This window comes from Gorilla gorilla, chromosome 1, assembly GCF_029281585.2.
Source record: "Gorilla gorilla gorilla isolate KB3781 chromosome 1, NHGRI_mGorGor1-v2.1_pri, whole genome shotgun sequence".
In the NCBI taxonomy this organism is placed as follows: Eukaryota; Metazoa; Chordata; class Mammalia; order Primates; family Hominidae; genus Gorilla; species Gorilla gorilla.
In genome coordinates this window covers 14,650,746-14,675,845 of record NC_073224.2, presented here as the reverse complement: position 1 = coordinate 14,675,845, position 25,100 = coordinate 14,650,746, and the positions used below count along the sequence as shown (strand labels likewise).

Sequence of the window (25,100 nt, the reverse complement as noted above, 5' to 3'; positions counted from 1 at the left end):
TGTCAAACATTCAACAATTAGATACAACATTCCCAAATGAAATGTGAAATGATTCTGATATTCTTCAGGCACCTATGCTAGATTGTTACTTTAGGGATTTACTGGGTCCTTTATTCTTGTCACGGCACGTAATTACAGGAAAAATTATTATAGCTCACTCCCAAAGAAATGAACAGCAGCTCTCCTTGCTACGAGCATTATCTGCTTTCAAAGATTAAGCATGTTCCATAGCTTCCACTTCCTGAGCAGCCACAGTATAAAGATGGATGCCGACCACACAGCCAGGAGGAGGCGCTACAGAGACGGCTCAATTATGGCGGAAGGGAAGGGTGGCTTCCAGGGGCGACTGGCTGGCCTCTGCCATTTCTGTCTGTGGTTTGTGATCTCACAGTGTCACCCGCTCCGCAGACACAGAGCTGTGGACCCCTCAGAGGGTGGTGAAACAGCTTGCTGATTGCTGTCAAGGTATTCACTGACAAAATGCAGTGGCAATCACAAGCACGAATCACTTACACTCCCTTTGTCATATGTCATGGACGGAGTTGTGTCCCCTCCCCTAAATTCTTATGTTGCAGCCCTATCCCCCAACATAGCTATATTTGGAGATCGGGCCTGTGAAGAGGAAATAAAGGTTAGGTGGGGTTGTAGGGTGGGAACTAATACAACAGAACTGGTGTCCTTTTAAGAAGAGGAAGAGACCCCAGAGTTGGTTGTTTTGTTTTGTTTTTCTCTCTGTCTCTATGCACACACAGGAAAAGCCACTGAGGATATGAGAAGAAGGCAGCCATCCCCAAGCAGGAAGAGACACTCCACAGGAACTGAACTTGCCACCACCCTGATCTCGAACTTCTAGTTTCCGTAACTATGAGGTAACAAATTCCTACAGTTTAAACCACCCAGTTTGTGGTATTTTGTTAAGGCGGCCCCGGCAGACTACATAAAGCTTAACAAAATCATATACTTATATCCATGTACAGACATTTGTCTCCTTGCTCAACACCTGCACCCTTATGAGACCATGAATTAGGGGAGCAAGGCCCTGACTGTCCCATTTACTGTGGAGTACCTAAAGCCCAGGACATGTCTGGCATAGAGTACAGACGCCTTAATTTTGCTAATTCAGTGGATCATTACAGTTCCTAAACATCTATGAGCTAAAGTATCAGTGGTGATACTTCTAAAAAATATTAGTATGTGGCTTGGAGTCGGATAACCTTCCATGTAAAATAACATTATCATCTGCGAAGATTCTAGCAAATTGAACACTTCTGACTGTGAGAAGCTACATTTATCAAAAGGTGAGAAAAATCTGTTTTCTCCAACTGTGGAAAATAAGGGTATACCTGTTATTTGCTGTCAGATTTTTCAGGACTTTTGTTTTCTTCTGGCAAATGTTAGCGCTAGACATCTCTGGAGTGAGGCCCTGTCATTCTATCGTTACTGATTCACAAGAAATTAGATGTTATTGAGACAAACAGAGCTAGATCTCAATGATTCTGTTTCTTTACAATATTTCACCTTGCAATGCCTCATGGGCTTTTCATCATTAAATGAGGGCTGATGGTATGTAAAGAACGATATTGTAAACTAATGCTTCTCAAATGTTCAAAAAGAAGAGTGCCATGTGAAACACGAGAAAGATGATCTATACTGCATATGGTGCCGAAGAGAGAGTATAAATGATGCCTTTATTGTGTCTAAGTGCTATCTTGTTAATCCATATGCATTCTCTTCTGAATCACAGCGTGTCTGGGTTAGGGTCTGTTGGGGGAAACAGGACACCCAATAAAGTATTTCGAAGAGTAATTTCACTATTCAGGAAGTGGAGAGAGGTGGCTTAATGCACTTTTTGGAGAGCCGATAGCATTTTTGAATCTTGTTCTGCAAAAATAGTTCTTGGTGCCCTCAGGATGTGCTGTGAGCAGAGGATGAAAGCAATTAAGTTGGGCCAGCCACCAGAGAGACAGACCAGACAGGCTTGCTTTGGTCTGGCTTCGCCTCTCTCTTGGAGAGTTCCTAGGGGCAGAAGAATTTGAGCACCGCATCCGAATTGGTTTTGTGGTGCTTTGCTTCGGCTTCTTTATCCTAACATCAAGGTAAACTGCCTTAAAAGAAAGAAAAGGTACTTGGACCATATTGGGGCCTTTAAACATGATGCTATGTTTCTAGGGATGGGAGAAAAAGGCAACACAAAATAAGACTAGAAAAAACTATTGAGTGCTTACTACAGGGACATAGACTCTGGAAAACGCTATGGCTAACGAAATACTAAGGAAATGGCCACAGAAAAAAGACCTTGAACTTTGTGGAATGTATTAATCCAGCAGCACCAATCTATAAGCTGTGTTCTCAAAGCGACTGCTACAGGCCAGAAATTCTTGTGTACATCAAGCATGTTTTATAGAATGAATAAAAATGCCTTCTAGTTGTACGTGTTGCTTTAAAAAATATGTAGAAACTATTGCTGTGCATTTTCAAAGGGTTATTTAAAATGTCACTGAACTTGGAATAGCTTCCCCCACACCCTGCACACCGATATTCTCTCAGATAACAAACACTGAAATACAACCACAGTCTTATGGTTGTGTCACAAAATTCTAGTGTTAAGAGGGGGTCCCTGCACTCTTTCTGGAATTAAATATCTTTCAGATGTCCCCCTTTCCTCAGGTTTTAAAATGCCCTTCTCTCATCAGTATCAGGTTTTCTAAGGATGATTTCCTTAGAAATCCTGTTCCTCTCGTCTCAGTCAGGACCACCGCTCTGTCTTGGGACCCCGGTGTGCTTGAGCATCAGGGTGGGGCTATTCTTGAGGAAGGAAGGGCTGTGGAAGGCTGAGAAGAGTGGGAAAGATACTGCATGACATGAGAAGAAAGTGTTTTTATGGCTGATGTCCTGTAAACAATGCAATCCATCACCAAGATCAGCACAACAAATGACAGTTTTACCTTCCGTGTTTTGTGGGGGTTTCTCATTCTGGATGACTTCTTAATGTCCACTTCAGTCGTATTTACACATCCAGGCTGGGAATGGAAAAACAGAGAGACAAATGAATCTTTGGGTGTGAAATTTCTGACCAGGACAATCACGAATGACTCGCTCTCCAGAGCCCGAGCAAATGCCACAATGACACAAATCAAGGGAGGTGTTTTCTAGATGGCCACAGCCAGTCCCATCAGCAGTAGCCAGTCATAAAAGACATGATACTTCTTAACTCTTCACACTTAAAAGCCTTCAGATGCTATCCTCAAATAACTCCCAGAGAAACAGGAAAAAGAAATACTCGGACTGCACATGTGAAAGTGGTGTCAATACGCATAGCGACAAACCGGCAGACAGAGTGAGGGCACTCCTGGACAAACAGATACCCCTTGCTGGTTATCTGCAGACAGCCTCTTGCAGAGAGCTCTCTTTATAAAAAGTGAGGCTGGGCCGGGCGCAGTGACTCATGCCTGTAATCCCAGCACTTTGGGAAGCTGAAGTGGGTGGATCACCTGAGGTAAGGAGTTCGAGACCAGCCTGGCCAATGTGGTGAAACCCTCTCTCTACTAAAAATACAAAAAATTAGCTGGGCGTGGTGGCGGGTGCCTGTAATCCCAGACACTCAGGAGGCTGAGGCAGGAGAATCACTTGAACCCGGGAGGTGGAGGTTGCAGTGAGTCAAGATCACACCATTGCACTCCAGCCTGGGCAACAAGAACAAAACTCCATTGCAAAAAAAAAAAAAAAAAAAAAAAAAAAAAAAAAAAAAAAAGAGGCTGTTATTAGATGGGTGCCTTGCTTTTCCCAGGCTGGAAGACTAAAATGGCATTTAGTTGAGCCAGCTCACATCCCACAATGAACTGTCTTACAGGGATTATGAAACCCAGCAACTAGGAATCCTTGTTTGCCATAGACAGAATGTGCAATGGAGTTCATGGTTAAAATGTGAAAGATGGAGAAAGAAACTGGTAAATAAGATGCCATGCTTCTTCTGATAAATTCCCGACCTTCCTTTTCCTTAAGGGCAGGTGAACCCCTTTAAAACAGAGGGGTTGATGAAGTATAGGCAGCCTGCTGTTAGCTTCCTGACAACCTCAGGTGTCTCATGTTGTCAGATTTATTGTTCTGTTGTACAGAAACAAATAGCTGCAAGCTTCTTGTATATTTGGAGGAGGAGAGGGGAGGAGGGAGGAAGAAGAGGGGAAGGGAGAGAATATGAATCACAAAACAGAGAAGACAGGAGATTCAAAAATACATAGTAGCTTAAATGTAGAAAGGGCTTAGACATCACACATCCTTTAGAAGTGATGAGAAGTTAATGGCTACATGGACTGTGTTTCCTTTACTTTTGGTGCAGGATTTAACGATCTCTGGTATTAGTAAAAAACATCGGCCAGGTGCGGTGGCTCACGCCTGTAACCCCAGCACTTTGGGAAGCCAAGGTGGATGGATCATGAGGTCAGGAGTTCAAGACCAGCCTGGCCAACATGGTGAAACCCCATCTCTATTGAAAATACAAACATTAGCTGGACATGGTGGCAGGTGCCTGTAGTCCCAGCTTCTCTGGAGGCTGAGGCAGGATAATGGTTTGAATCCAGGAGGTGGAGGTTGCAGTGAGCCGAGATTGCGCCAATGCACGCTAGCCTGGGCAACAAGAGAGAAACTCCATCTCAAAACAGACAAACAAACAAATAAACCATCAAGTTGCATGTCTCTGCTCAATTTCTCTATTTCTTCCCACAGACTGCAAGAAATTAAAGCATTAGATGTCCTTAGAAGTGACTCCAGAGAAACTGTGAATACGGAAAAGTCTTCCGTGGAGTTGGGATGGGGTTGGGAAGGAAGGGCAAAAAGGCAGAGCTGATGTGATTGGCAGACTCAGCTGTTCACTACAGTAACGGGAATCAGTTCATGGTGTAATGAGGACAGAGGACACTTTCCTTAAAGAACCATCTCCTGCTAATATAGCCATTGGGCCAAAACTCCACCATAATATTATAATAGATAAGGAAGTAAATGAGGAAAACTTTTTTTTTTGTAGAATATGTATATACTACAGATACACACACACACTGTACTACAAACATTAAATAAATTATGAGTTTGGTTTGCATATCTATTTAGGAATAGAAATCACTGGTTCAGCACAGTGGTCAGCTTGGCAGTGTAGGAGGGAGGAAGGGCACCCAACTGGGTGGGACTAATTTCCTAAGTGACACTAAGCAATTCACTAAACTCTCCCAGCATCTGGTTGCTGAGTATGTGATATTGTGGTTTGATTTTTTTTTATGGTTGGTCTAAGCATTTGTTTTTTTAAAAGACCCCCGGGGATTTTAATCTGCAGCCGGAGTTCACAACCACTGATGTAGGTGTAACAAAGACAAGGTTTTTAAAACATTAAAGGATCGAGTTTTCATTTTCCATTCGATTTCTATTTCTTTGCAGGCTTCCATCCCTAAGCCTGAGCCATAACGGAAGGGAAGGCAGTAAAATTCTTTAAACTCCTATCAACATATCAGGAGCCAAGCACAGTGCCAGGTGCAGTGGCTTATGCCTGTAATCTCAGCATTTGGAGAGGCTGAGGTGGGAGGATCACTTGCTTTGAGGAGTTTGAGGATGCAGTGAGCTGTGACTGAGCCACCACACTCCAGCCTGGGTGATAGGGTGAGATTCTGTCTCTCTCTGTCTTTTTCTTTTTTTTAAAGAGCCAAGTATGATAAGATATGTCATGGAGATTTTCTTCCATATGTTAAGGGGTGGGAAAAATTAGGATATAATATCCAGGAAAAGGAAAGCATGCTTCTTCATGACCTGGAGGCAAAGAAAGATAAAGGTAAGATACTGAGCTCAGCAGGTGTTTCATTTTTCTCCTCTGTGGAAGAAACTCGAAGAAGAAGAGGTGACAGGGAGGAATAAAAAATCCCAGACAAGTATGAGGAAGCCTGTGAAGTAGTCAGTCCCATTCCCATAGAAGAAGCCCCACATGCAATCCAAGCCAACATGAATTTTATATCATATGGGTGTTAGCAAGAAAGATGAGCTGAAGAAAATGCTTCCCAAGCCTCTTATGTGGCAGTCAAGCCATCCGGAATTTCTTGCATGCCACAGTAGTAAAAGGCACAGAAGATCTAAGAATAGTGGGTGGATGGGAGCCTGAAGTTGGGACAAAGGCTGCAGTGTGCAGGGATTTTATGCTGGAAGCAGATGTCTGAAACACAGACTTCAGCAGTGAGTTCCAGGTGATGAGATGGTACTTGTTGCAACTGTCCTGGGAGCAGCCCATGCCAACCTATTTATAGCAGAAATCGACAAGGATCTGGAAGATGTTCTGGGGGTGCTTGGCCCTCTGGCCCCACTGCACAAGACTGTAAAAACAAAACCTCTAGACCCCAAACTCTCTTCCAAAACCAATCCAGAGAAAGGCCGAGAAAACTGAAAATATAATCATTTATCCACAAATGACCGAGTCATCTAAACCAACTATTTCAATTATGGTGGCATGCAGAGCACATACATCGAAACCTACCCTTCAAATAGGTTTCTGAGAAAACTATGTCAATTACAGAAAAATACAGAAACTGTGTTTTCTTTATACATCTGAGGAAGCTGAACTAATTTGAACTCTAAAACTCCTTCCATAAAGAGCTAGGATTCCAAATCAATTTTACTTCATACCAGGGGGCATAATTAACAAATGGCCCTGGAAATCCTGTCAACCATTGAAGGCATAAAGTGGAAAGATTCCCCTCCCCAGAGGAACATATCTGACTGTCAGTCCTGAAGGAAATTAGAAGTTTCATCCTCATATTTAAAAGATGATGGCCTTTTAAATTTGATTAATGAACCATTAGCTTACATCTGAAATTCCCACTTGAGCCAATTATTAACACCACTAATCAGCAAATTAATAAGAAAGCATTGATTTTAAAAGTAAATGTCATTAGAGACTGAACTGTAAGATATGTTTTATAACCCGGCTCCCATCCCAGGAAAATGAAATCTGCCAGTTCAAAGTTTGTTACTAATGACTAAATGGTTAAAATAGTAAGCTGGATCTGGGATGCTTGTCTCGGAGGCCCTGTAATTTCTAATGAGGCCTCATGGGACAGCTAATGATTCAACAGATCTATGATATCTAAGTCAACTAGGAAATTCTTGAAGATTAAAAAAGCTTAGAGGCCCAAAGTTGCCTGGTATACTTCTGAATAATTAAGGTCATGACCCAGTGCTGATAACCCCTGAATAACTGCTTTCAGAAGTCATGCACTGTGGTAAGTGAAATATGGCAATAATTTTTCTTGAATTCTCTTATGTATTCAATAAATATTTCTTTCTGCATCTAATTGTCGGATCTTGTGACAAATCTTGTGACAAATGGTGAGTTACAGAAATGAAGGCACGAGCCCTATCCCAGTAACTTCCTGATACAATAAAAACGAGACATGAATAATCAGAATATGGGAGCATAATGACTAAGTGGAAGTTGGCATAGAGCATTATATGACAACAGAACATTCCAGACATCCTTTTTTTTTTTTTTTCCTGAGACGGAGTTTCACTCTTGTTGCCCAGGCTGGAGTGCAATGGCGCAATCTCGGCTCACTGCAACCGCTGCCTCCTGGGTTCAAGTGATTCTCCTGTCTCAGCCTCCTGAGTAGCTGGGATTACAGGCGGGTGCCACCACACCCAGCTAATTTTTTGTATTTTTAGTAGAGACAAGGTTTTACCATGTTGGCCAGGCTAGTCTCGAACTCCTGACCTCAGGTGATCCACCCGCCTTGGCCTCCCGAAGTGCTGGAATTACAGGCATGAGTCACTGTGCATGGCCAAGACAGACATCCATTTTTATGCACAGTCTGTTGGTTCTCCTCAACATGGCAAACAATATTCCTTTAAAAGTTATTTTTAAGCAATTTTTCAATCTCGATGAGACCATGTTGTCTTTGGTTATTTAAAAAAAAGTCAATCATCTTTTTGATGCATATATAATAGGTACCACTAGCTGGCACCAGACCTTCATGAAATTCATAAAATTGGTTTCTGCAGAGCTAAACAAATCTATCTTCCCAATAAGATATAAATAACATTACCATTACCAAGTAGACATTCCATTAAAATCTTCAAATATATACTATTTGCTGGATACAGTATTAAGCACATAGTATTGTTGGATGTAAGGAATAATGAAATGCTATTTACATCAGCCTGGAAGAGAATTGTGTTATTTCTAGCGATTCAAAGATGAATTTCTTTTCAACCGAACTAAGCTGGGTTGCAACATTATTATAACGTTATTTATTATAAAGTAGGATTTAACATTGTGGAAGCCATTCCTGAGGGAGTAAACGGAGCATATCATTGAGAAATACTACTGTCATAACATTTACGTGAGTGTCCTCATGAGGTGCAAAAGAGAAGCTGGAGTTTTTGGTTTCATTATTGATATTTTAAGTAAAAGCATCTAAATGCCATTTAGTTCCTTTCATGCGATAGTACATTTTTGTTAGTTATAGCAGAAGGCATACTTGTGTTCAGGACAACTCGGCAAAGCCTGTGGTGAAGAGCGACAGTGAGAGAGAGGAATACAGAACAGCTGTGTTTAAGTTCCATCACTGCAGCTGATGTGTACCTGGGAGAACAGTGTCCTAAACGACAGGTGAGTGGAGGATTAGAAATGCACCATCAAATAGAGCTGATAGCAAGACATCAAGTACACCCTAGAAAGTTTTAAAAAATCATGATTCTGGGAAAATTCAGGTTTCAGATATGCATAGTCCCCCCTTATCCTTGGGGGATATGTTTTACTACTGCCCACCCCCACAAAAGAGATGCCTGAAACCATGGATAGTACCAAACCCTATATATGCTGTTTTTCTTATATATACACATGCTTATCATAAAGTTTAACTTATCAATTAGGAACAATAAGAAATTAACAACAATAACTAATAATAAAATAGAAAACAACAAGTAATAATAAAATAATAAAATATGCCAGCCTCACTGCGCTTGGGCTTTGGGGTCATTCTGAAGTAAAGTAAGGGTGACTTCAACACAAGCACTGCAATACCAGGACAGTCGATCTGATAACCTAGAAGACTACTAAGTGCCTAACAGGTGGGTACCACAGACAGCGTGGATCTGCTGGACAAAGGGGTGACTCATGTTCCAGGTGGGGCAGAATGGGATAGACGAGATTTCATCATGCTACTCAGAATGGCGTGAAATTACAAACTTATGCATTGTTTCTTGAATTTTCCATTTAATATTTTTGGACTGCAGTTGACTGTGGGTAACTGAAACCACAGAGTGCAACCATAGATAAGGGGGAGCGATTGTATTTACATGGTCCCTGACTTACTATGGCTCAACTTAAAATTTTTCACCCTTACTGTGAGTTTATTAGAGTATTAAATGCATTTTTTGACTTACTATATTTTTGGCTTACAGTGGCTTTATTGGGACATAACCCCATTGTAGGTCAAGGAGCATCTGTATATATAATTATTAATTCAAATAGAAGTAAATTAATGAAAAAGAGTCACCGCTTTGTAATACAGTACAAGTTATAAAAATTGCATGCATGATCCATAGTACCCCAGTAAGAATGATCCCTTATTCTTATATGAAGTAATTATAGATTTTAAAGTGTTCACTGACATGAAGTAACTATAGATTTTAAAGTGTTCAGTCTCAGGACTTTTTTTTTTTTTTTGGCCCAGGCTGGAATGCAGTGGTGCAATCACAGCTCACTATAGCCTTGACTTCCTGGGCTCAAGCAATCCTCTTGTCTCAGCCTCTTGAGTAGATGGGACTACAGGTGAGTGCCACCATGACTGGCTAATATTTTATTTTTAATTTTTAGTAGAGACAGGGTCTTGCTACGTTGCCCAGGATGGTCTCCAACTCCTGGCCTCAAGCAGTCCTCCCATCTCAGCCTCCTAAAGCTCTGGTATTACAGGTGTGAAGCACTGTGCCTAGCCAGGATTCTTTTTTTAAAGATCCAATTCAAGCTTTTCTTCATTTTCTTAGGCAGTTGTCAGTTGATTCAGCCTCTGATCCTTTCAGCCCTCCTCCTCCTGACCCATCTACTTACTAAGTCCTACACACAAACTGAAGAAAGTTGTTTGAGGAAGTTGCTCCAAATTTCTTCCATTCACTCTTCTCTATAGTATTTACTCATTTGATTCCTATTAGGCCTCATTTGCTAGCTACAGTTTCTTGGGTATGATATCTTGCTTCAGTGTATGTTGTGAATGAACTCCACACATCCAAGAGGCAGAAGGAAACAGAATCATACGACGTCTGCCTGAAGCTGTGGAAAGTGGTCAGGTTGAGTAGAAGTCACAGACCGTGATAAGGTGGTAAGGACTTTGGTTTAATTCTTTATTTTTATTTTTAAGGTTTTGTTTGTTTGTTTGTTTTGAGACGGAGTCTCGCTCCACCGCCCAGACTGGAGTGCAGTGGCACGACCTCGGCTCACTGCAAGCTCCGCCTCCCGGGTTCACGCCATTCTCCTGCCTCAGCCTCCAGAGTAGCTGGGACTACAGGTGCCCGCCACCATGCCTGGCTAATTTTTTTGTATTTTTAGTAGAGACGGGGTTTCACCGTGTTAGCCAGGATGGTCTCCATCTCCTGACCTCGTGATCTGCCCGCCTCGGCCTCCCAAAGTGCTGGGATTGCAGGCTTGAGCCACCGCGCCCGGCCTGACTTTGGCTTAATTCTAAACATAATTGGAAGCCACTGGAGAGTTTTAAACAGGAGAGTGACTTCATATGATTTATTTTTCAAAACTCATTCAGACCTTACACTCTACACACACACACACACACAAACTCAAAATGAATCATAAACCTAAATGTAAAATGCTAAATTATAAAATTTTTAGAAAATAACAGGAGAACATCTAGGTGACATTGAGTTGGGTGATGACTTTTTAGATACCATATCGAAGGCACAATCCATGAAAGAAATAATTGGTAACTTGGATTTCATTAAAATTAAAAACTTCTGTTCTGTGAAAGATACTGTCAAGAGAATGAGAAGACAGGCCACAAACTGGAAAAAAAATATGCAAGGTTATTATCCAAAATAAGTAAAGAACTCTTAAAACCCAACAATAAGAAGATACCACAACCCAATTAACATATGGACAAATGAGCTGAACAGGCAACTCACCAAAGAAAATATACAGATGGCAAATACATTTATACAAAGATGCTCCCCATCGTATGTCATTGGGAAAACGCAAATTGAAATAACGAGATACCACTACACACCTATTAGAATTGCCAAAATCCAAAAGGCTGAAAACACCAATTGCTGGCAAGAATGTGGAGCCACAGAGATTCTCATTCATTGCCAGTGGGAATGCAAAATGGTTCAGCCACTTTGCGAGACGGTTTGGCAGTTTCTTACAAAACACTCTAACCATTCGATCCAGCAATCATCCTCACTGGCATTTACCCAAATTGAGTCGAAAACTTATGTTCACACAAAAACCTGTACACGGATGTTTCTAGCAGCTTGTTCTTCATAATTGCCGAAACTTTAAAGCAACCAAGATGTCCTTTAGTAGGTGAATGTATAAACTGTGGTACATCCAGACAATGGAATATTATTCAGCATTAAAAAGAAATGAGCCATTAAGCCACAAAAAGACAAGGAGGAACCTCACATGCATATTACTAAGTGAAAGAAGCCAATCTGAAAAAGCCACAGATTGTACGATTCCAATCATATGACATTCTGGAAAAGGCGAAACGATGGAGACAAATAGTTTTGCCTTTCCCAGATCAGTGGTTGCCAAGGGTTGGGAATAAATAGGCCCAGCACGGAGAAATTTTACCGTAGTGAAACTGTATGATACTACAATAGTGAATACATGTCATTATACATTTGTCAAAACCATAGAATGTACAACATCAACAGTGAACTCTAATGTAAACTACAGAGTGCAGGTGATAATGATATATCAGTGTCGGTTAATCGATTATAACAAATGTACGGCTCTGGTGGGGTTGGGGGCGGGGGGTTGATAATGGGGGCGGCTGTGGGCCGGGGAGACGTTGCTGGGGAATTCAGTACTTTCCACTTAATTTTGCTGTGAACCAAAACTGCTCTAAAAAAATAAAATTGATTAAAAACCAACCAAACAACTCATTCAAGAATATTGAGCACTTTGAGAGTGGATTGTCAGGGTGGGAACAGGGCAAAGCAGAAGCAAGGGGCCCAGTTTGAAGGTTACTGCAATTATCCAGGCAAGAGATTATGGTGACGTGGGTTTGCCTGCCGGCACTAGAGATGATGTGAAGTGGTTGCATCTGGGATGCATTTTTAAGCTATAATCAACAAAATTTGCTGATGGGTTGTGTCTGTGGGCATGCTGAAGAAAACAGAATATCAAGGATGACTCCCATGCCATCTGCTGAGATGGGAAAGCCTGTGAAAAGAAGAGAGGAATCCAAAACGATCCCTGGGTTGTATTTACATACAATGTTTGTATTTGCTGAAGTCTCCAAAGGGAATGCAGCTCTTTATGCAGTCTCTATGAAGATCACGAATCAGAGCATTTCCAACACAAATGCCTGTATAATCATTTGCCCTTGGCCTGTCCTTTTGTGCCATTGCGTTTTTGCATTATCACTGGTGGTATGAACATATCATTGAATCTGCAACATTAAAACATGATGATCAATTCCTGAGAATTTGGTGGAGCTGTCTCTCATTATTCAGAGTCTCTGGTACACTTTCCTAAATTTTCTGTAGTCCTACCACATTCTATTAATCTGCTCTAATTGAAATCAGACCACTTCAGCCTCACATCTAGCAACTATCTGTGCATCCTTCAATGACATTCCCTTTTTATAGACTAGGAATTGCCTTGCAGGTACCATTCTCAAAGAGCAACCAAGAGGACTCTAACCAGTACATTTGCTATAGCTTCTTTGTGGTCACTGGGATTACCCATGTTTAATGTTCAGCTTTAAAATAGTTAAAATGTTCCCAGCTAGAACTGCTTTGAAATTTAAAAAATCACTGGGCAGAAGCTAAGTTGTCATAATTACCTTTAAAATAGGGGCTCCTGCAGGAAGAAACAAAAGGCCTGAGGCAAGTATGCGTGGACACTTTCCTGTGACACCTGGCCTGCTGTGCGCACATGAGTGATTGATGTCCTTCCCTTTCTATGATTATTTCCCTACAAAAAGCTGGCTGCAGTGTGAGGACATGCAAAGATTTTCAACTGGATGAGAAAAAATGTCCCTCTTAGATTTCAGACTGAACATGTGTGCTCCAACTTGTCCTATATCCTGGGTTGGCATATTGGGTACTTTTATACCCATAATTGAACTGGCATTTTGATTTGCATTATACTGTTCCTCTGGTATTTCATTGGTGGGAGGGTGAGTAGCAACACAGAATTTTAAGATTCCTGGTCCGTGGGCTTAAATGGGTCATCAAACACCTTAAACATTTTTACTTTAACACTTAACATGTTTCTTGAATGCAGAAATTAAGACATGAAATCTAGACTATGTCTCTGGTGACAACATAAATTTCCCCAATGTAAAGGTGAGGTGCCAAAAAGTAGGAAAATGAACTAGCTACTGAACTGGAGAAAACAATCTTTATTTTTTTACACAGTGCTACTGTTAGTACTGGTGACTTACATGGTATGCTGTAAAGGCTAAAGAGAACCAAATAAAATTTCGTATAGCATCAATAACTCACAGTAAATTCAAAGGCTTATAATAATTTTTACAACAGATAGCAATGGGACAACTAGGAAATAAGTTTGTGAAAATCATCACATATTGGAATTAACCTTGAATTACAATAGCTGCCTTGAATTCAATAGCTTTGAATCACAAAGGATATAGGGGGCTCCTAAATCATAAGTTCCCAAATAGAAAAGGGGTGCACCTCCCTGTCTTAGTCTCTTCAGACTTCTATAACAAAATACCATAAACCAGGTGGCTTATAAACAATAGACATTTATTTCTCACGGTTCTGGAGGCTGGGAAGTTCAAGATCAAGGCAGTGAAAGATTTTGTGTTGGGTGAGGGTCACTTTTCAGTTCATAGAAGGTTCCTTCTTGCTGTTTCCTCACATGGTGGAAGGCATAATAGTTCTCTCTTGGCCTCTTCTGTAAGGGCACTAATCCCATTCAAGAGGAAAGAACCTTCATGACCTAATCACCTTCCAAAGATCTTAGCTCCTAATACCACCACCTTGGAGGTTAGGAATTCAACGCATGAATTTGGTGAGGACACAAATGTTCAGACCAGAGCCCTCCCTGAGGAGGGCCATACAGAGAAAGGCCATAACACATACCTCGGTTTAGCAAAATCTCTGTAAAGAAGATTAATTTCAAAGATATACTCTGTTGCATTCAACTTGATTTCCAAAAAGAGAAAAAGATGTAGTGGTGTTAGAAAAGAGATTTTTACATAAAGTTCTTTTCTAGATTTCATATTTATTGCTAAGAGCCAAAATTTTATTTTCACTGCTAGGGAAAAAAAATCTTTTAAAATAATTCCCATGCATCCTCGCATTCTTACTTAATCATATCCAAAACAACAGAGTCTTTCTTGATGATTTGAGGTCATGATTATTTGAGGACAATGCTTATTTTTTTTTTTTTTTTGAGACAGAGTCTTGCTCTGTCGCCCAGGCTGGAGTGCAGTGGCGCCATCTTGGCTCACCGCAAGCTCCGCCTCCTGGGTTCACGCCATTCTCCTGCCTCAGCCTCCAGAGTAGCTAGGATTACAGGCTAATTTTTTTTTTTTTTGTATTTTTAGTAGAGATGGGGTTTCACCATGTTGGCCAAGATGGTCTCCATCTCCTGACCTCGTGATCCGCCTGCCTTGGCCTCCCAAAGTGCTGGGATTACAGGCGTAAGCCACTGTGCCCGGCCTATTTTGCTGTCTTTAAGACAGCAATGCCTGTGAGGCTAGATGATCCCAACTCCTAATGCCTTTTGAGCTTTTATGTGATTTTATGCCATTTTTAGTTCCTCTGCCTTATCCCAGTTAGCTGTCACTTTTTGCTGCTCTCAGCATCCTTGACTCCAGCGCATCTCATTATTCTGTAATTCGTTGCTTGGTTCTGATGTGGATCAGGAAACTATACAAATGCTCCTTTGCCACAGGGTCTCACATTTTAGCAAATGAACCGATCAAAGCACACGGTTAGAGTGTGAGAGTTTAAACAACTACTTCGGTTAAGACTTTCTGAGTTTATTTCTTGGCTGAGTTTTGGATAGAATTAGACTTGGAGATATGAGAGGTAAGAAAAAGTCTCAAAACTGTAACAAATAAAATGTGAACAAGTTCTCATGATACATTTAGGAAAACTTATCAGCACATACATATCATAGAAGCCAATTAAAGGGGGTCAGAAGTAGATGACATCAAACATTTATCTGGAGTTCTAAGAAAGAGGATGGCATATTGAGAGCTAGAAATTTGTTCTGTGCTCCGAGGGGTGGGGAGAAAAGTTAACTGAGGTGAAGGGCAGCATTCTTGGGTTGCATCTCCCCAGATCCTGAGTGAACAATGATGCACTCTCTTGTCTACACCCAGATTCTTTTGGAAAAAGCCTGCCAGATTCATTGCTAATTTTGGTTTAGTTTCCCAAAAAGGATAAAGTGTCCAAGCCAGAACTCTTAGTTTCTCTCCCCTCCTACCTATTCTTTTCTTGGTTTTCTGCCTTTCAGTGAGTGCCTCCAACCATCCATCAAGAGACTCAAGCCATCACCAAGGAGGCATCATTAAGCCCTCTTTTCCCCTTACTTCCCACACTTGATTCAGCAGCGCATCATGCAAGCTTTACCTCCAAATACACCCCGAAGCTACTGGCTTCCCTCCACCCTCACTGTTACCACCCTGCTCCAGGCTGCCATGATCTCCCATCTGGACTATCACAACAGCCTTCTTATTTGTTCTAATTCCTTTCTTGCTTTCTCCTCCCTTTCCCCAAGTTATTCTCCACACAGTAGCCAGAGTCACCTTTTTAAACTACAGCAACATCACATCAGTCTCCTCGTCAAACCTCCAAAGGGCTCTCGTCATGCTCAGGATAAAAGGCAAACACCTTGCCATGCTCTACGAGGTGTTACACTTTTCTTTTCTTTCTTTTTTTTTTTTTTTTTTTTGAGATGGAGTCTCACTCCATTGCCCAGGCTGGAGTGCAGTGGCACGAACTCGGCTCACTGCAACTTCCGCCTCCTGGGTTCAAGCGATTCTCCTGCCTCAGCCTCCTGAGTAGCTGCGACTACAGGCATGGGCCACCATGCCAGCTAATTTTTGTAGTTTTAGTAGAGAGATGGGGTTTCACCATGTTGGCCAGGCTGGTCTTGAACTCCTGACCTCATGATCCGCCCACCTTGGCTGCATAAAGTGCTGGGATTTCAGGCGTGACCCACTGCGCCCGGCCTCACTGGCCTTCTTTCTGTACCAGGCCCTTTTCTCTGTACTAGATGCTACTTCTTTCTCCAAATACTATGTAGTCCCTCTCAATCACATCACCTTGCTTTTATTTTTATCATATCACTTACCTCCACCTGGAGGGTTTTTGCGCATTACACTTGTTTGTTTTCTCTGTCTTTCACCACTGAGGGGTAAATTCCTCAAATACAGGGACTTTCTATGTCTTGTTTAGTATCTGTCACTGGAGTCTGAAATTTCCTGGTGCCTAGTAGGTACTCAATGAATGTTTATTGAATGAATGAATGTGAAAGTCTTTTTGAACATACCCATCTATTAAAAATACTAAATGAGTTTTATTTTCTGTTTGCTTGTGTGTATGTGTGTGTGTGTGCATTTGTGTGTGCTTGAGAATGTTGGTACCTATAACTTAACCTCTTGGCCGACTGATCATCACCTCTCATTATTATCATACATTTATTTAACAGGAAACAAATACTCCAATTCTTCAGTTAGCCTTAAAAGAAATATTTCTAGTGCAGAAAAATTTAGCTCAAATGTTCTTTTCCTGTGCAGTGTGATTAGCCCATCAGTTGATAAGTGTAAATAGCAGATTGCTTCCAGATTTAATGGGGGTTAAGTAGTTAAAAAGCAGGAAGACACTGGGAACTTACAAAGGCTCAGTTTTAGAGAAGTCAAGATGAGAATAGAGCAGGCCGCTCTGTCCCTGCCTTTATAACTTTGTTTAAAGCGGTTCCCATCTTGACCTACAAATATCCAAGGACAAACAAAAGCTGTGCCCCTATGCATTTCTTTACCTGGGTGTGCAATGGCACAGCGGAGTTCAGACAACACATCTGAGCCATATTATACAACCAGCACATCTCCACAGGGCTGTATTATGGAGCTGAAGATTAAAACCCCATATGAGAAAAACCTGGATTCAAGATATAAACTAAGAAAAGATAAAGCTAATAACGCCTCTTCTATTGTGCAGTACTTTGACATTTTTCAACTATAACCATCATCTGAGTTTCATAAGCATTCTCTAAACCATATAGATTAGTCACTATGATCCTAATTTTCACTGAAGCATATCAAAGATTCATACCTTGGAAGAGAATATAAATATTATCTGGTCTAACTTGGCATCCAATTCATGATTTCTTCTGGCAACTTCTACGACAAGAGTCATTCAACCTTAGCTTGAATGCTTGTTGCCTCCTTTCCCCTAAAATACCTCCATCTGCATCACACTTGAAAGAAAATTTTTGAATAAGTCATTTATTTAAAGGACCACGCCACTTTTAAAACATGTTAATAATCATACCTAAAAAAGACAAATAACATGATGACAAAATAGTTAAGATTCTTGGAAAAGTAGCAACTTCTTTAAGCCTTGGTGTCTCTTCTTTCAGAGCGAGTGCAATAAAAATTGTTCCAACCTCCTCAGTGTATGAAATACTGCACGTAAAAGAGGTCAGCACAGTTCTTGACACACAGAATATGCAAAGCACATATTAGTTTCCCTTAGTATTAGTATTATTAGCAGTATAATTTGACATCAATAAAATAATCCCATAGAAGCAAGGGACTGGGTCTTCTATGCTTTCAGATTATGTTTGTCAGGAATTTTTTTTTTTTTTTTGGAGACAGAGTCTCACTCTGTCACCCAGGCTGGAGTGCAGTGGCAAGATCTTGGCTCACTGCAACCCCCGCCTCCCGGTTTCAAGCGATTCTCATGCCTCAGCCTCCCGAGTAGCTGGGATTACAGGCATGCACCACCATGCCCAGCTAATTTTTATGTTTTTAGTAGAGACCACCATGTTGGTCAGGTTGGTCTCAAACTCCTGACCTCAGGTGATCCACCTGCCTTGGCCTCCCAAAGTGCTGGGATTACAGGTGTGAGCCACCGTGCCTGGCTGTTTGTCAGGATTTGAGGAAATTGCTTATGAAAGTAAACAAGTTGAACTACACTGAATGGAGGAAAAGCAAAAAGCTAATAAATTTTAGTAATTTTAGGCCAAATATCAGATTTAATTTTTAAAAAGGTAAGCATTTTGGGGGGGTGGAATAAATATAGGGTAAGTGTGGAGGCAAGAGTGTAAAACTCAGTTCATTTCAAAGTTCTTCTGAAATATCAAGCCAGACCAATACGTTGGAGTTGCATTTCCTTCCTTTCTTTCTTTCTTTCTCTCTCTCTCTTTCTTTCTTTCTTTTTTGGAGTTCCATTTTCTTAATGGCAGTTTTCTTTTTTTCTTTTTTTTTTCTCATAAGGGGTAACTGCTAACATTTGAAAATATGTGGCCAAGCGTGGTGGCTCATGCCTGTGATCTCAGCACTTTGGGAGGCCGAGGCGGGTGGATCACCTGAGGTCAGGAGTTCTAGACCAGCCTGGCCAATATGGTGAAACCCCATCTCTACTAAAAAAATACAAAAATTAGCTAGGCATGGTGGCGGGTGCCTTTAATCCCAGCTACTTGGGAGGCTGAGGCAGGAGAATTGCTTGAACCCAGGAGGCAGAGGTTGCAGTGAGCTGAGATCATGCTGCTGCACTCCAGCCTCGGGCACAAGAGTGAAACTCTATCTCAAAAAAATAAAATAAAAAATAAAAATAAAAAAAGAAAGAGAAAGAAAAAGAAAGAAGAAAGAAAGAATGAACATATGTAAGGACAAATATCTTTTTTTCTTTTTTCTTTTTTTTTGGGACAGGGTCTTGCTCTGTTGCCCAGGCTGCAATGCAGTGGTGTGATCTCAGCTCACTGTAACTTCAATTTCCTAGGCTCAGGTGATTCTCCTGCCTCAGCCTCCTAAGTAGCTGAGACTACAGGTGTGTATCACCATGGCTGGCTGATTTTTGTATTTTTTGTAGGGATGAGGTTTTGCTATGTTGCCCAGGCTGGTCTTCAACTCCTGACCTCAAGTGATCCTCCTGCCTTGGCCTCCCAAGGTGTCAGGATTACAGGCATGAGCCACTATGCCCGGCCTGACACATATCTTTATGTTGAGTTTTCTCTTAACGAAATGTAATTTGTTTTGAAAAAATCCAGTTATTGATTGTGAGGAGGTATATGAAATTATTGTGAGGTAAATAGCAGAGCTGAGGACAAATCTAGAGTTTTTGGTATTTGAGAGAGGATTTGCTATCTTTTAAATTAATTCAGATTGCTTTTAATTTTAATTTAATTGTCTTTCTCAGGAAAGAGAAAATTCATTTGAAGAAGATAGCTGATGTCCTATTAAGGGAAGACAGCCTATCTTTTCTTTCTTTCTTTTTTAAAAATACAATTTGTGCATCTGGGGAAAAGCAAATGAACAGGGAAAAAAACAAGCTCAAATAATGACTGCTCTCTGTGAAATCAGAGTCCATGCTGGTCCCGTCAGGGTTCTGGCAGATTGAGCCTATGTTGTTAGCTCAGCCAGCCCCTCAAAGCCTGTGTGCACGTGCATGCCTGAGTGTGTTTGTACACATTTTAAATCTTAGTTTCGCTTTGATATGATTTCAAACCTACAAGGATTGCAAGAGTGGTTTAAAGAACTCCCATAGACTCTTTACCCAGGTTCTCCTATTGTTAACATTTGGCCCCATTTTCTCCCCTTCCTTGTCTATATTTAAACTACTGGCAAACAGAAATTCAGCTATAGTAGGAACGGCCCAAGAGGCTGGCTTCTCAATAGAGTATCAGGGTTAGATGCTCCCCTTCCCTCCCCGACACCTGCCCAGACACCCACAACTATGCAAGATACCATCAGTACTTGAGATCAATACTATCCTCTATCCACTTCCCTGAGAGTTAGCTGTTGGCTCTTAAGACCTTCCTGCTAGCATCACCCCAACCCCTATCCACATCCTCATCATTTCAGAAGAAACAGGACAGAAATCTGGGCTCATGATTTTGAAAAGTCGCCAATCCACAAGGGATAAAAGCACCAACTTAATAATAGGGGAAGCAGTTTTTATTCTCATTCTACCCATGGCTCACATAAATAGCATCAGATATTACATAATAATAGGACACTGTATCTACAAATCTATTCAGGGATAGAAAGAGCAGACAGAAGATGAAAGATATAGCCAGGAAGCAAAAAAGAACAGTTTCACTCATAGCGGCTTGTGATAGCCAGATTGTCAAAATATTTTTCAATCCAAAGGAACAGATGGGAATAATAGACAGAAATGCTGTTCCATTTTCAGAGCACAAAAGAAATATTTAAATTTGGATGAACACATTTTGGATTTTCTAAAACAGCTCAAGGTATCAGTAATGAGATCATGGACTATTGATAGGAAAGACAGCATCATGAGTATGGGCTGATTTGAACTTAAGAACAAAAAACTTGCACAGTTCCTACTGATTTCAACCTAATTTGTTTCTCAGGAACACCACAAAACTGACAATGCCAAAGATTAAAATAGGTATGTAACTTCCAAGGGAAATATTAGGGAAAATATTAGGGTTCTCCTACAGCTTAAGCTCCAGATGAGCACATGAAATTATGCATGTGGATTGCACATCAGTTACAAAATTAAAAAGCAACCTCCCTGTTGCATTTACATGACACAATCCATGCTGTGACTCCTTTCCAGCAGCCTGGCATGGCTGATAATATGTAGCCGCCTCTCAGAGATGTTGGGACAATGGACATATACTGCCCTTTGCCTCAGAGTTCAAGTAGACATGTAAGGTCCAGTAGACAATCTAATACATAAAAAACTCAATTAATCATTTCACTAATATGAAATAAAAACTAGTTAACATGCACAAAGCCGGTCCTGGTGCGATATAATATCCTGCTGTGCCTTATGAATTGACAAAGTTTGCATCCTATGCAATAGAGATCACATGGGGTTTTGGAGCAAATGCTAGGTTTTTAGTCATCATTAGGGATTTGACTCTTAACCATATCAAAACCAACAAAACCCAACTCTTCAGAGTCTTGCTTTCTCTTATTTGTTAATTAAGGAAAATAGTTACCCACCCCACGAAGTCATTGTAAAGAATAAGTGGTATGATAAATCTAAAAAGCTTTTGCCACCAGAAACTGCTACACAGGCAATCAATGTTATTGTCATCGACAGTAATCCACATGCATTATTGTTCTCTTACATTTTGTAGAAAGGAATCCAGGTGGCATGCATTTAACATGTGTTTTAAAGTAATGTAACCTGAACAGAGAAGTAGCTCGAACAGTAAAAGGGACAATGCTGGAAATTGACAAGCTTCTCGATAACTGACAAAGTCCTGTTGCCTCATCTCTGGCCACTGCTACCTTGGTTGGTTCAAATATTGGAGCCCCGTGGAAAAGAAAAATCTGTGTGCTTTTGAAACTAAGTCAGTATGTATTTAATGTCATCCAAAAGGATGTAGATAGGATGAGGGAAATCAAGAATTATTAATTTACTCATGAATTCAAAATCTATCCATTGAGTGTCTGCTGTGTTCCTGGTACTTGACTGAGGCCTAAATACAGAGTCAGGGACAAGTGAAGCCTTGTCTCTGTCTTCTTATGGGGAACAGTTACTACCTCATATTTACCATGTCATTCCCAGTATAAAAATCATTCATAGAAAGTACTTTCATGTTCATCTCAAAAGTTTTTTTCCTTAATATTATGAAAGAGATGATTTGCTCTGCTTAAATATTGTGGAAGTTAACCTAAAATATAAATGAGTGGTGAGAGACATTCTTTAGTTTAGGAGGGAGATTTGGCAAAGAACTCACGCGCCACAGCTGTGAGGAGTATGCAGGATTATCCCCTTATTCCCCTCTTGATCTAGGGCTTTGTTCTCTTCCTCCTGCTTACGGGTTACTGTAAGATGGTTCCAGCAGCATCTGCATAGGTCACCCTCTTCACTGGGAAGGGTTTCATTCATGCTAGGGCTTAACCTAGTTTTATATTTTCCACCACCCTTTTCAAATTCTATTTTCCCAGATTCTACTGTGGTGAGTACCCTCCATAACAGTCCCTATTGACCTCCTTCTCCTGGTATTCTCACTCTGTGTGGTTCCCTCCCACACCGTACCAGGGTTGGTTTGTGTAACCAATAAACTATGACAGAAGAGATGACATACCACTTATGAGATTAGGATATACAAACATGAGGTTTTGACATGGGGCTATCTTTCTATTTTGGGATGACATGGCAGAAACTGTCTTGGACATCCTTATGGAGAGGTGCATGTGGCCAGGAACTGAAGCTGCCTGCAAACCACCATGTGAATGAAGTGAACCATCAGCCCCTTCAGATGACCATAGCCTTGGCCAACAGCTTGACTGATGCCTCATGAAAGAACCTGAGCCTGCATCACCAGGAAAACCACTCCTGGATTCCTGACTCTCAGTAGCTGTGTAAAATAGTGAATATTTGTTGTTTTATTCTGCTAAATTTTGGGATAATTTGTTATACGGCAATAGATAACTAATATACTTAACCTTCAAACTTCAACTCCAACTCTTCTGATCCCCAAAAGTATTTTTCCTGATTATACCAGGTGATAGCTATCTGCTAACCTTTTTACCCACCTCCTCATCTCCTTTTAAAGCATGATTGCTAAAATAACTTCAGCTACCAATTACTGAACAAGGGTTGTGTGCCAGGTACTGTCCTAAGCAATGTACAAATATTATTTCCATGTGTTCTCAAGGGTCGTGTAGGGTAAGTATTTATTTTTCCCATTTCAAATGAGAAGTTTGAGACTTGGAGGCATTTAGTAAAATCTCACTCAAGAAGGAAGTTGGTGTTTGAGCCAAATCTTTTTAGCTGCAGTTGCATCCCTTGAACACTACATCACATAAAACTGTCATAGCTGTGCGAGTTCTCTTGAAGTCTTTGTATCTGAGGCAGGGAAAATATAAATGGAGAGAGCCTAAGCACAGTGGCAGGAGTGGGAAGAGAAGTGAGAATTTTTATGTAATCCATCATTTGGGCATTTAGCTCATGACACAATGTTGCCCTCCCCAACTTCTGTCTCACTGGATATCTTTAGATTAAAGAAATAACATAAATTTTGCATGAGACTTTTCTAAATCATGGAAGAGTATGCTAAAAATCCATAACATTACCATTCTTTATAGTCAAGTTTTTGTTACAGAAATCAATAAGAAGCCTAGTACAAGCCAATTTCACCTTTGAATATGCATGTCAAAATTCTAAATCAACATACAAACAAAATCCAATATCACATTAAGAAAATAACACGACATGACCAAGTAGGGTTTATTTATTCTGGGATTTCAAGGATCACTCAACATTAGAACATCTATTCATAGAATTCACATATTACTAATAGATATAAGGACAAAAATGTATAAAAAGCTTTAGAAAATAGTTTTATCAATCATTTCTACTTGTAAAAACAAATACACTACAACAGTGGTTCTTATTCAGGGGTTCTGCAAGATCAAAATTATTTCCATAAAGATCGGAAGCCATCACTGCCTTGTTCTCAGAAATATACAGTAGATTTTCCCAGATATTGTGATGACATGTATATAGCAAAGGAATTGAATGGAGAAAGAGACAGGTGAATGGAGCTGCCTTCTAGTAAGGTTACGATTAAAGTGATTTGCAAAAGTATAAAACAGTTCCACTCTTCCTGCTAATTTTCCTTTGGAAAATGTGCCATTTTCATTAAAATTACACGGATTATTTTATTAAGTGATTGGTGTCCTATTGTTATCTTACATGAAAAAATAAATATTTAAACAGTCCTTGGTTTTACTGTTGAGTCCGATAAATGCTAATAGATAAAACTTGTATAAGCAAAGACACTTCAGGATACACAGTAATTTTTAGGAGTGAAAAGGAATAATAAGACCAAAAAATAATAAGACCATTTTCAAACTTTCAGAATTTGAAAATTATAGCTGTGTAAGATACAAATGTAAGGTCCAGTTTCTTAATTCTATACATAGTTCCTTTATAAAAGATACAGCAGAAAAGGAAATCTCATTTATAACAAGAGAGGTTTTTTTTTTAAGAAAGAAACCTAACAAGAAATGCATGAGACATGCACAAGAAAAATCTAAGATGCTCCTGAATAACACAGAAGTTGGTAAGAACAAATGCTTAGGATGACTCAGCTTCAGAAAAAAACTCAATTCTCCCAAGTTTTCTATAAATTTATAACATTTGAATGCCAAAAACGGTTCTTTTCTGGTGCTAGACAATTGATTCCAAAGATCACGTAGTGAAATAACTAGGAAAAACCTAAAATGAAGAGAAACAAGTAAAACGTGTATTGGGATTGAGAGGGTCTAGACTTATGAGACATAAAACACTAAAATCCAAACAGTGATGGGCAGAACGTGATATCTCCAACCCAGATGATGCCTTTTAACCATTTTGTTGCCTGTGTAAGGAACTCGTCATCCATTTCCTAGTACAGGCCTTGCTAGCATATTTCAATGATAATTCCCTAAGTCTTCCCTCCTTTCTTTCATCCTGATTTTTTCCAGAATAATTCTATCATGTGGTGTGAGATTTCCAGAGAGGTGTATCTCTTAAACAGATCTATTCTACTTTGCCTTTCATTACATGTTTCATTCAACAAGTTATCCCCTTCGTTTTCCTTGGTTTATTGTAAGTTCTACTTTACTCATCCTAATGGCTTTCCCCTGTGATCTGTTACGTTAACCTCAGGGCCTGGCTTTGAGCAGCATCCTGAGTCAGTGGAAGGAATCCTGAGCTGC

General features: G+C 40.4%; 1 protein-coding gene and 1 long non-coding RNA gene across 15 annotated transcripts in view; one reads left to right on the top strand and one right to left on the bottom strand.

Moving 5' to 3' along the window:
• Positions 1 to 25,100, bottom strand: part of RGS7 (regulator of G protein signaling 7) — a 590,397-nt gene that overhangs the window by 48,253 nt on the left and 517,044 nt on the right. For all 12 annotated transcript variants that reach the window (XM_019032166.4, XM_063707301.1, XM_019032153.4 and 9 more), the window contains one exon: positions 2,946 to 3,020. In XM_019032166.4, coding sequence (XP_018887711.1) covers positions 2,946 to 3,020 — 75 coding nt within the window. The remainder of the gene's footprint in view (positions 1 to 2,945; positions 3,021 to 25,100) is intronic.
• The window catches only part of LOC109028023 (uncharacterized), a 40,741-nt gene that overhangs the window by 893 nt on the left and 14,748 nt on the right, over positions 1 to 25,100 (top strand). For 2 of the 3 annotated variants that reach the window (XR_002007074.4, XR_008677777.2), the window contains exons 2-5: positions 753 to 869; positions 5,425 to 5,643; positions 8,487 to 8,635; positions 9,702 to 9,799. This is a non-coding gene — a long non-coding RNA (uncharacterized lncRNA). The remainder of the gene's footprint in view (positions 1 to 752; positions 870 to 5,424; positions 5,644 to 8,486; positions 8,636 to 9,701; positions 9,800 to 25,100) is intronic. The other variant, XR_008677778.2, reaches the window with a different exon arrangement.